The sequence below is a fragment of the Gossypium raimondii genome, chromosome 4, assembly GCF_025698545.1.
Source record: "Gossypium raimondii isolate GPD5lz chromosome 4, ASM2569854v1, whole genome shotgun sequence".
NCBI lineage: Eukaryota > Viridiplantae > Streptophyta > Magnoliopsida > Malvales > Malvaceae > Gossypium > Gossypium raimondii.
The window spans coordinates 15,710,970-15,723,095 of NC_068568.1; the positions used below are offsets into that span (position 1 = coordinate 15,710,970).

The 12,126-nt window shown below is 33.4% G+C and overlaps 1 protein-coding gene across 2 annotated transcripts; it reads left to right on the forward strand.

The window, feature by feature from the left end:
* Nucleotides 1-2,569: 2,569 nt before the first annotated feature.
* On the forward strand, nt 2,570-6,040 carry LOC105768026 (RNA polymerase sigma factor sigF, chloroplastic). Of its 2 annotated transcripts, none has more exons than XM_012587719.2 (8): nt 2,570-2,874; nt 3,324-3,484; nt 3,651-3,772; nt 3,877-4,071; nt 4,152-4,422; nt 4,521-4,892; nt 5,150-5,350; nt 5,499-6,040. In XM_012587719.2, exons 1-8 carry the CDS (start codon nt 2,781-2,783, stop codon nt 5,784-5,786), a joined length of 1,704 nt encoding a protein of 567 aa, XP_012443173.1. In that variant the 5' UTR covers nt 2,570-2,780; the 3' UTR covers nt 5,787-6,040. The 2 variants fall into 2 exon arrangements, with proteins under 2 accessions (XP_012443173.1, XP_012443174.1); XM_012587720.2 differs by having other exon boundaries at nt 3,651-3,766.
* The last annotated feature ends 6,086 nt before the right edge of the window (nt 6,041-12,126 follow it).

Here is a 12,126-nt window from a genome sequence, read left to right on the forward strand (position 1 = left end):
TCTGTCTTCCCTGCGATAGAGACAGATAAATACTTCATCGATGACTGATGCCCTTAAAAGAGGTTTCTAAGGCAGTTTGTGAATATATGATATAATTTGTTAACATCTTATGGTGCGCTGTGGCGAAGTGAGGAGGGATAGAGATACGGAGTAATGGATGGGTAGTGATGAGTATAATGGTTTTTATATTGTAAATAAATTAAAAATATATATTTTGAACTAGAGAGGTTATTCATTTTAGTTAAAAGTTAAAAAAAATATCACGTCAGCAATTCGTTAGTAGATTAATGAAATTTTTAACAGCGGTGATCAATTCGAACAATTATCTTAATTAGAGTAATTAAATTGACAAGAACAAATTTAGAGTAACTAAAATAGGAACGACACTATTTTAGGGTGACCAACGGTGTAGTTTACCCTGTATATCATTTCTCTATTCCATTCTCACCAAATACTTATTACATTTTTCTATATTAAATTACATCAAACCAAACATATCGTAGTAGTTCTCTTATTGCTATGGTTATCAATGTTTTTAAAACTAAATCAACGATTAAATCCATTACGATCGGTTCAATTGAATAAAGACTCATATACTAAAAAGCCTTAAACTATTATACCTTGTTTAAACAAGCACTATGTTATTTTATAGTTAAATAAGTTGTTAACCTATAATTTTTACTCATAAAACTCTTGATTTTAATATTAAAGTAAAAATATTTTAAAATTTAAGCTAAATTTCATTTTTGTTGATTTGACTTTTATGAGAATAGTTTATTAAATAAAAATAAAATAAAATATTAAAATTTCTTGAAATTACATAATATAATCAATATTTTGAAAATTTTGATTACTTTTTAAATTTTATATTGTTAAAGTTGTAGCAGATTAATGAGAAATTAAGAGACTAAAGTTTTAAAAAATTAATAATAAAATAAAAGGTATTATGGGTAAAAATCATAGGAGAGTACTTATTTAATTACAAAAAGTTTAAGGGTTTATTTAAACAAGGTGTATAGTAGTTTAAGGACTTTTTTAAGTATATTTGTCTAAAATAAATTATTAAAATTTTTGACTTTAGGGCGTAAAAAACCTTTAACTTTTCAAGAAAAAAAATTAAGTCTATGCTTTTATTTTTGCACTCAATTAAGTGTTTAAACTATCAAAATGCATAAAAAAATTTTTTGACCATTAACTTTACAGTCTCCAGATTTTTTTCAGTTAACAATTACACGTGTCACATTGTAATTGTGATATATGATAAAAAATAAAAATTATAATATATACAAATATTAAAATATTAAAATATATAAAAATTATTAAAATTTTAAAAAATATATAAAAATATAAAAATACGGCACCTCACCCCTCTCCATCATTCGCATACCACTGCAACCTTCACCTCCCCCAGTCTCAAACCCAAAATCCATACTCATAAACCATAATAACAAACAACTCAAAGAAGCGTACCTCGGTCTAAGCTTCTTACTTTAGAAATGAAAGGAAACTTATGAGAAAATCAACAATCAAGATTCAAAACCAGCAAGCAACACAAAGAGAATCAAATATCAAAGCCAACAAAAGTGAATATCAAAATAAAATAAAAAGTGAAGAAAAGTGAAACTAAAACTCATTTAGGTTTAATAGATATTTTTATAATTTTTAATATTTTTCTATTTATAATTATTATTTTATATTTTTAAATAATTTTCCATAATTTTTATCATTTATTTATCATTTTTCCACTATGTGTCACAATAACCGCATGTGACGGAGATAAAGAATTTAAGATTTATAATTTTCTATGTTTTAAAAATAAATTTTCTATATATTTTATAAATTTTCTATATTTTTATAATTTTCTATATTTTTATTATTTTTTCTATCTATGTAATCACGACGTGACACATGACATATGAAAAAGGAAAAAATGGGACCCTTTAACCTTAACAAATTGTAGCGATAAAAGGACTTTTTTAAATACATTTTGATAATTTAAATACCTAATTGAGTGAAAAAAAGGTTTAATTATTTTTTTAAAGTGGATTTTACATTCTTAAAACTAAAATTTTTAGAAAATAGAGAAAATTAGTTCAATTAATTTAGCCATTGGTTCGATGGTCTTATGATTGGTTTAATCGATTTGTTAATTAATTAATACAATCATTATTTTAAAATTCCTAATTCAATTAATTCAACTCATCGTGATTGTAAAAGAAAAAATAGGCATAATTAAGTATGAACTCATAAATTAAATCAATCTAAGTCTTTTGCTATAGTTGACCTACAATTCAAACAATAAAAAACTTTAATTTAATAAAAACTTGCAGTAAAAAAAGTGAAATACGATTATAATTTCAGTACTTTTGGTTTTGGAACTCTCTTGTACTTTTCCTTTGGGCCGAACACGTTTTTCAATGAAATAAAGCTCAACCAAAACTAGACCATAAGTTGTGGGCAAGTAACTTGGGCTTTGTCAAAATCAAGTTCTGGCCTAAACTTGGATTCTGGGTTACAAGTTTCTTTTGTGAAGCTGTTTTTATGGGGTCTGAAGCAAATCAAGGCCGAACCTCATCCATTTGAACCATTGATCATCAAATTTGAGGCGTGGAAGGGGAAGAATAGATTTTTTTCCTTAGCCGAGCTTGGCTTCTTCTTCTTTATCTACAAAGTCCAAAGCTTTTGAACAAAGTAAAAATAAGGAACACATACCCAGAAGAACCAAACAAGCAATGTTTAAGGTTACATTGTAGACAAAACAAATAGTTACTTTTGCATCCATGGAAGCTTCAAGGAATTTGCTTTATTCTCCTCCAACAATTTCTCCAAGAACCCAACTCAAAAATTCTGTCTTTTCACCATCACCTTCTTCAGGTAACGTATATTTCTAGTATTAGAACATGTTTTCTTTTGTTTCTTATCGTTAGTACAATACCCAGTTTTCATTTACATGTTTTGCCTTATTGGGTGTTTGAATTATATTCTTGTTAAATCAGCTTTCCTGGGATTTTCGTTTTGAAGCATTTTTGTTCCTTAAGGATCTGTGTATGATTATTATTGGCATTGGAAGGTAATTACAACTGGAAACTTACAGTTACTACAATGGTCAAATGCCTAAATTCAACTCTTTTTGCTTGCAGTCTTGTAAAGTTTTTGAATACATGTTGTCGTTTATGTACTTGTCTAGCTTCTAGGTTCCAAATAAAAATGTATATAGATAGATTACAGAACTGCCTATAATGTGGTTATGCATGAACGTATGTAGTTTACTCTCAAGTGCTTTCAGATAAGGTTCCTATGTTATTCAATGTACTATTATGCAGTTGCGTTGTTTCATCATGAGCAAGCGGTCCCTGCTGCGACTTCTATTCCTATTACTTCCGTAGCTAGGCATTTTCCTACATCAGTTCTCTCACAAGAGCAGCGGGATGACTATAGACCACTGCCTGTCTTGCATTTACTTAAGGAAGATAAAGCATACTCGGTGAGACTCCTGTTTTATCTTTGCACGACATATATCAAGATGTAAGCTAAACTTTTTATGTTTGCATAACGGTAAATGTTGTTTCCCTCTGGTTTTATTGATATATTTTCTCAAATATTATTTTGGCAACTCCTTACTTAGCATACCGCGGTTTACTTTATTACAGAGAGAGACAGACAAGCTGCGGATTGGGAATGGGCCAACACTTCAAGAAGAGAAGGCATCTGATAACATTGGCCAGCAGGAATTTGAACAGCAGTTGCTCCAGTGGCCTGATTTAAGGCAATTGTAAACAAGCTAATTCTGATTTATTGCTTCATTTGTTAAACAGTTGTGAGTGTAGATCTTTCTCCATTGAATTGCATCCTCATGTTTCTTTTTCCCCATCACAGATTGGCACTCTTGGAATTAGGGGAAAATCCATCATCTTCCTTGAATATGCTGTCGGTTGCAGCTGATACCGAGACCATGACTCTTGAACCAAGTAATGTAGTTGCTCTTGCTAAGAAAGCATTGTCAGCTTCTAAAAAAGCTGCATCATTGGCTGAGGGCCTCGAATTAGAACTGGATGATTCACTTTCTAATAGGTTAGTCTCTGTCTTGTCTTACTAGTTGGACAACTGTTCTCAGATAATCTGTTGACTACTGATACCTAATGCTATTGCAGCTTGGGGTCTGTTGATTCCTCTACTTTGCCCGTTGAGGAGATAGCGGTTGCAGTTAGGTCAACCAAACGTTTAGAGAGGCAGTCTAAACGAAGGAGGGTGCAACCTAAAGTTGTGATATGTGAGACATACAGTTCACGAAGGAAGGATGTAAGAAGAAAGTCGAGCAAAGGTTCTGATCCCAATGATCCCCTTCGGTTGTTCTTGTGGGGTCCTGAGACAAAACAACTCTTGACTGCTGAAGAAGAGTCTGTTTTGATTATTCAAGTTCAGGTGTCTTTTTTCAATCCCGCCTTTTCGTTTTAAAGCAGGGAATTAGGAAATGTTTGGTTCGTGATAGGTCTTACAGTTGGTTTCTGTAACACCTACAGGATTTAAAGAGATTAGTGAAAGAAAAGAGTAAGCTGCAATCTCAGTTTGGGCGTGAACCAACCTTGGTTGAATGGGCTGAAGCCATGGGTCTAAGTTGTTCAGCCTTGCAGGCAGAACTCCAATCAGGCAAAAGGAGCCGGGAAAAACTGATCCATGCGAATTTGCGCATGGTGGTTCACATTGCTAAACAATATCAGGGCCGTGGTCTTAGCCTTCAAGATCTGCTGCAGGAGGGAAGTATGGGTCTTATGAAAAGTGTTGAGAAGTTCAAACCACAAGTTGGATGCCGATTTGCCACCTATGCCTACTGGTGGATAAGACAAACAATTACAAAGTCTATAATGCAACATTCCAGAACCATCCGTTTGCCGGTAAGTAAAAAATTTATGCTTGCTTAGTACATATGACATGGTCACCTAGGCACGGAGCCATGCATTATATTTAAAAGTGTATAGTTTTTCTTCCTTTGCTTTCAGGTCATTTTCTAAAAGAATAATATTGGATAAGATAATATCTCTCCAAGTTTCAGGAGATCTTATAACTTTATTGTGTGTCTAAGTGAGACAAATAATTTGTTATATATTAGAGACAACATTATACGAGCAAAAAACCTACTTCCTATTCTCAGGAGAATGTATATGGCCTATTGAGCAAAGTGTTGGATGCAAAGAGATCATGCTTTCAGGAAGGAAACCATTATCCTTCCAAAGAAGAATTAGCAAGACGTGTCGGGATTACAGTTGAGAAGTTGGATAAGTTGCTGCTCTCATCAAGGATGCCACTTTCTATGCAACAGCCTGTATGGGCGGACCAGGATACCACTTTTCAGGTAACACTCCCTTTTTTTGCTTAACCCCCCTGCAGCAACGTCTAATTTTCATGCAAAAGGGTGTTTTTTCATTTTGGAAAAACTAGTTTTTTAGTTTTAACCATGGACATCTAATCATGCTAGGTTTTTTATCTCATCATAATTGCAGGAGGTAACACCAGATACTGGTATTGAGATCCCGGATGTCAGTGTGGCAAAGCAACTGATGAGGCAGCATGTCCGCAACCTTCTAAGCATTCTGAGTCCGAAAGAAAGGAAGATAATCAGGCTAAGATTCGGTATTGAAGAAAGTAAACAGAATTCTCTGTCGGAGATAGGAAAGATGTTCAGATTATCAAAGGAAAGGGTGCGGCAGTTAGAGAGCCGAGCATTATACAAGCTCAAGCAATGCCTGGTCAAACAAGGTCTTGGTGCTTATGAAGATTTGCTTGTTTAGATATAGAGACAGGGACACATTCTTTAGATTTTACCGGTTCATTCAGGGGGAAGAGGTTAAAACGCTCCAACGTTGTAATCTAAGAATGATGTTTTTTTCTTCTTTCTTTTAGCTAAACAAATATAATAGATTGTTATCCCCCCAATGTTGTCTTAAATTGAAACTTGGAACTACCAAAGGTTGACAGACTATGAGGTAAAAAACGTGCTTAAAATGAAAATAAATAAATGTTGTTACAATCCATTTTATAATTATGTTAAATTCTGTTTTGCTGTTATGATATGATTGGTTACTTTGATAAAACACTGTATTTCATTAATGATAATTCTGAAATGTTCTAAGGAAGGTCAAATCAGGCTAAAAAATATGGCAGTCGCTCAAGTCAGTTACTTTTTCTCTCAAATTCTCTTTTTCGTTAATTTCTTTCTTGATTCTTTTTTTCCCCTACTACTTCAATCTTTTTTTAATTATTTTGAATTTGATTATGTTTATGGTATTAGAGCATATTTGATTTTGTATTAATGGTTGACAATTTATCTAAGATGAAATGAGAAATATTGTAGCCGAGGTAGAGCTAGATGAATTTTATTTTGAGTTGAGAGCTGATTTCAAAAAACTTTAACGGTTGCGAGACTCGAATGGGAGGAAAATGAAGGTAAATCATCACTAATAGTGTCACCAAAAAGGCTTTCATCTTCATTAACTTTGGTAATTCACTATTCCTTTGATTTGTGTAAGCAATTTAAACTAGAGTGTGCTAAGTTGGGGGGTGAGGGTTATAAGGGTTGGTTTATAAAGTTAAAGCAAATATTTGAGGTTAGAAGGGTGCCTAAGGTATCCAAAGTTAGATTTACTATGTTGAAGTTAGAACAAATCTCAAGGAGGGTTGACAAATTGAGATAGGATACTTATATTGAACAAATGAAGGACTATTTTGTGCCTATTTTGTTACTAGGGAATTTGATGATCCGATGATCAAGCTAGTGATCTTGAAATATACGCGTACTATAAACTAATATCATGATGCTTGTGATGAAATTCTGAACCCCCTTAAACTCTTTGACCTATGCCCTAAGCATATTTGTTAGTAATATGAAACTTGACATAACTCAGACCATTCACCTTTTCAAACCTAAATCTTTTAACCAAGACTTGCATTTGGCAAAACAATTAGAGTCCATGGTATACCCTACAGCTAACGCCAAAACAACCTAAATTTACTCCTAAATCAACTCAAATAAATTCTTGTGTTAGTTCCTACAACAATTCTTCCATCACCATGAGACAACATAACCTACCAGTTTACTTCCTACACTTAAGATTCCACAAAATCCCAACTTGTTAAACACAATTAAGACCAAACCCTTGAAACCTTTAGCTAGGACTATGAACTTTAATAATTCAAACATTAAGAATTCCAACAAACGTCTTATTCTTGTTGAAATGGAAGAAAGGAAGAGGAAAGGCCTCTACTACTATTTTAGGCCAAATATACACTTGATAACAAGTGTATAAAGTCGCAACTATACCGGTTGTTAATTGATGAGACTATAAAGGAGGGAGAATAATAAGAATTCTTGGATTCCTAGGGCAATCCAAAGATTTTGTTAATGAATAATAAGGAAGGCAAAAGTCCTATTATTACATTGCATGTTATACTCAATACAATGGATTTCATACTAAGAGAGTGCAAGGGATTATTGAAAAAGAACCTTGTTGGATTTTGGCAGCACACATAATTTCTTGAACTACACTATGGTAAAGAGATTTAGATTAACAATTAATCATTTGTGTAGTGTTAAAGTTACATTAGCTAATGGTGAAATTCATATTGTAATAGGTAAGTTTTGATAAGTGGTTAGTACAAGAATTTCACTTAAACCCCGATTTCATGATCTTACGACTAAAAGGTTATGCCATCTTGTTTGGCATTCAATGGATGGTGTCATTAGGACTTATCACTTTGGGACTTCCAATCCCTCACTACGTAGTTCTAGTGTGGAAGAAAACATTACAATCTACAGGGCAGTTCTTTTGGAACTTTGGAGTTCATGTATGGGTAGAAAATTGAGAGAGTTTCACAAACAATGTCAGTTGTTGATACTATGAGGCCATGTAATTTGTTACGGTCAGAAATTGAACAAGAGCATCTCGTGTTGATGCACTCCATTGTTAATAGTTAATATATGGATAAATTGAACCAATTGTTAGAGCAGTATAAAGATCTTTTTGAGGTTCCATCTAACTTGTTACCAGGATTACAGGATTCTCTTGCATGATGAAAGCAAAATTGTAAGAGTTAGGACTTACAAGCATCCTATTTTTCAAAAGGATGAAATCAAAAGAAAAGGGTAAAAAAGATAAAAGATAAAAGATAAAAGGGTTTATTAAAGAATGTTGTACTACTTTTGCTTCCCCTATAGTCGTGGTGAAGAAAAAGGATGGGTCTTGGAGGCTTTGTGTACTATAGGCAACTGAATCAACTCATCATTAAGGATAAATTTCCAAACCCTATGTAAAGGAGTTGTTAGATGAATTGGAAAATACTACAACATTTTTGAAGTTGGATATCATTAGCTAAGGATACATGAGGCATAGATTCATAAGGTTGCCTTTTAAACCCATGATGGCCATTATGAGTTCTTAGTAATGTCATTTAGGCTCACTAATGTACCCTTTACATTTTAAGGGTTCGTGAACTTCATATTTAAGCATTTTAAGGAAAATGGCTCTAGCAAGTTTAGATGATATTTTGATATATTCATCAAATTTAGAATTACATTTGGTCGAGTTGAAAAAAAAGTCTTTGATGGAATAAGGCTACATCAACAACACCTTAAGAGGAGCAAATTTGAATTTAGAATTAAGGAGGTGGATTACGTTAGTCACTTGATCAATAGAGATGGTGTAGTTATGGATGTTAATAAAGTTAAGTGCATAAGGGATTGGGCAATTCCAAAAATAGTTAAATGTTGTGGAATGATACAAAAACCCTTGAGTTAAGGCTTTATAAAAGAACAATTTTGTGTGGATTGAAGAAGCTTAGGATGCCTTTGAAGCCTTAAAAGTGGTAGTACCAATTACACTTGTGCTGGCACAAACTTACTTCAATGAAGAGTTTATGGTGAGAATGATGCTTCAAAAATAGGAGTGGCACTACACCAAAATAGGCTTTTAGTGGCGTTTTTTTAGGGCTAAAAGTATTTGCAGCGCTTTCACTAGCGATGCCAAAGAAAATGATCTTTAGCGGCGCTTTACCCACAAACGCCTTTAAAGGTCATAAAAAATAAAAAATAAAAATATTATGAAAATGCCACAAATCCATTTTAGAAATGTATAATTTAATTTGAAGACGTATTAAAATGGAAATTTATGACGTATAAGGAATTGTGATCGAGGTACGTTGATACCAATAGCATGATCAAAGAACTTAATCACGTAAGGAAAACACATGGTTAGACAGATCTTTTTACATTTTAATACATCATAACCATAATTGGTACAATTTTATACCCTAATTGATGCACCAGCTGCAGTTTCCAGTTGAAGAACCTTGATTCCATTGACCTCCTGCAGCCAATTTTATAGTTTAGAAATTAGAAATCCACCAGAGACAACATGGTAAGAAAGTGATACAAACCTTCGAGTTTGGAATGATCTCCATCTTGAGTGCATCAGCTTCCACAAGTGATACGGAGGTTGCGCGCGGACCAAGATCGAGTTGCCAAGTCACGGGAAAATCCTACGAAAGCTCTAAACAATCAGATCTGAAACGAAATAGAAAATTAAAAGATTAGAACTTTGAATTTCCAGATCTGAAATAAAATCCCCAAATCAGCAAAGAATCAAATTGAGAATAGAAATAAGTGTTAATAAGGGTTCTTGAAACCCTAAAGGAGATTGCGATTCTGCCCAATTGAATACCAAGATAGTTTTCCCCAAATTTCGGCAATCTAATTTTACCCAAAAAGAGTATGGATGAATCGGTAAGAACCTTAGAAATTGAGGATTTTTTTGAATCGATTATGTGCTGCCGACAAGAGATCGATTAAACGAAGAGTTCTTGGAGTTTAAACAAATCTAAAACGCGACAAAGAACAGCAAAGAGATTAGATCAAGATTCGGCACAATCAGAAACAAATAAAAGAACTTGAACAACAAGAATTAAATTAAAGTCCTAAGAAGCCTTGAAATCTCGAAAGATCTCACAACTCCCTTCAAACGGCTCTAATCTCCCCTCCAAAGAATATCAATGGGAAGAAGAAGGCTGAAGATGGCTCCCACAATCAAAAGATTGTTAAAACAACTTCTAAAGAAAACCCAAGAGAGAATTCTTGGAGAAAAACTCAAAGAGAATTCTGCACTTAAACAAATTTGAAATTTTTGATATAATTGAGAAGTATCTAACACGGTGGCTGGCCAAGCCTTTATATAGGCTTTTCAAATATTTTCCTAATCTAATTAGAAAACTAAAACTAAAAAAACTCCTAATTATTTTAATTTTAAATGGAAATTCGGCCAAGGGCTTTTAATTAGGCCTCTTGGACTGAATATTTTCATAAAAATTTAAACTAAGTATTTAAAAAAAATAAAACTTTACAAATTGAGTCACTTTGACAATTTGGCCTGATTTTCAAGTAAGCATGGTTTGTCTTCTTGTTTGGGCTTGGGTTGGGCCTTTGAGACTCGTATCATTCCCCCCGTCCTCAAAAAGATTCGTCCTCGAATCTGAAAAATCAAATGGACTCGACTTTCCTCGATCGAATGAGACTAATGGCAATTGAATCAACTGAAAAGAATAGCCATGAGTTAGTAAATAGCAACGCAAACAAACTTGTAGCCCAATCATAAGCATAACAAAACAAGTATAACACATGCGAATTGACAGATTCAGATTACCATGCAAACAAGCTAATTTACTCGCCAATGCCTCGTCAAATATTCGAAACAAAGATGGACATGTTTTAAGGCATTCAGTCGTCTCAAATTGTTTCCACAAACCATGAATAAATTGCGAGTAATGAATCAAATGGTAAACATAATCGTCACAAGCAGGTATTTGAAAAGATTCACACGGTTCACAGAGTTGCACAATCATACCATGTATTAATCGACGGACTATGGATTCACTCACACATGCATCAAAAACAATAATCTTTTTATCAATCATTAAAACAGATAGATCATCAATAAGTAAAATAGGATAGTCAAGCACGTTTCGATCTAAGTGTTTTACAAAAATTAAATCATCAACACGATCTTTGTCACTATCCGCGGAGTACAAAGGTGTTTCAAAAGTTTCGAGCATCTTACCTTTATAAGCAGAAGAATAAGGGTCGATTTTACCTTTTTCATTTAATACAAACCTTCGCTCATCGGGGGCATAGTGTAGTCGAAGTTCCATTGTTGAGTTAACCTTTGTCAAATGGAACTCAAACTTTATGTATAACCGTAAAAATTGTTTAAGGCACGAATATAAATTGAAAACAAACTTGGCAAAACGCGTTACCTTATTCAAAAACCAAGTATCAAAATAATAGAAAGTATTTGCCAAAATAGATTTGCACAAATTCGAGGATTTTACACAAGGCAAATTAAGAGAATAACAACTCATGCTTCCTTTCGTAATGACTTTATCAACCACAATCAAAGAATAACAATTAATTGGATCAAAATGAGGGGATCTTTTAAGAACTAAGTCACCAAAAGTTTTATCAATTATTTTCAAATCTGCACGGGACTTGGTTGCTAAAATTTCCTTACCTCGCTTACCTTCGGGCTCATGTGGTTGGATTTCATCTTTGCCTATGTTGATTGTATGAAAGCGTCTTTCATTTGAGAGGTATTGAAGTTGAAAGTTATCTTTCGGTCTTTCAGGAACCTGAAAAGTAGCAACACAAGAAAAATTCATATCTTGGTTAGTGGAAACATTCTCACTACCCTTTCCTTGTCTTTTTCTTTTGTTTCTTTTTCTAACTTATTTTCTCTTCTTTCTTCAATTTCTTTTTCACTTTTCTTTTCTGTTTCACATTCCTTTTCACTCTCAATCTCTTTTTGCTCTTTTTCATTCTCTTTTTCTTTTTTCTCACTTGTTTTAACAACAGAATTTTTCAGTTTGATTTGGTCCTCATGGACTTGTTCTGGAGTGAGCGGCACTAATGTGATTTTCCTTCCTTGATGCTTGAAAGAATACCTATCGGTACGATCATCGTGAGTGACCTTTAGATCTAGTTGCCATGGTTCTCCTAGCAACAAATGGCAGGCTTGAATAGGTACTACGTCGCACACGACTTCATCTTGATACTTACCGATAGAAAAGGCGATGCGCACTTGTTGAGTG

Coding starts and splice junctions, on each gene's coding strand:
- LOC105768026 (XM_012587719.2), top strand. CDS start 2,781: ATGGAAGCTTCAAGGAATTTGCTTTATTCTCCTCCAACAATTTCTCCA. Junction 3,485..3,650: donor AGGAAGATAAAGCATACTCG/GTGAGACTCCTG, acceptor ACTTTATTACAG/AGAGAGACAGACAAGCTGCG. Junction 4,072..4,151: donor GATGATTCACTTTCTAATAG/GTTAGTCTCTGT, acceptor ATGCTATTGCAG/CTTGGGGTCTGTTGATTCCT.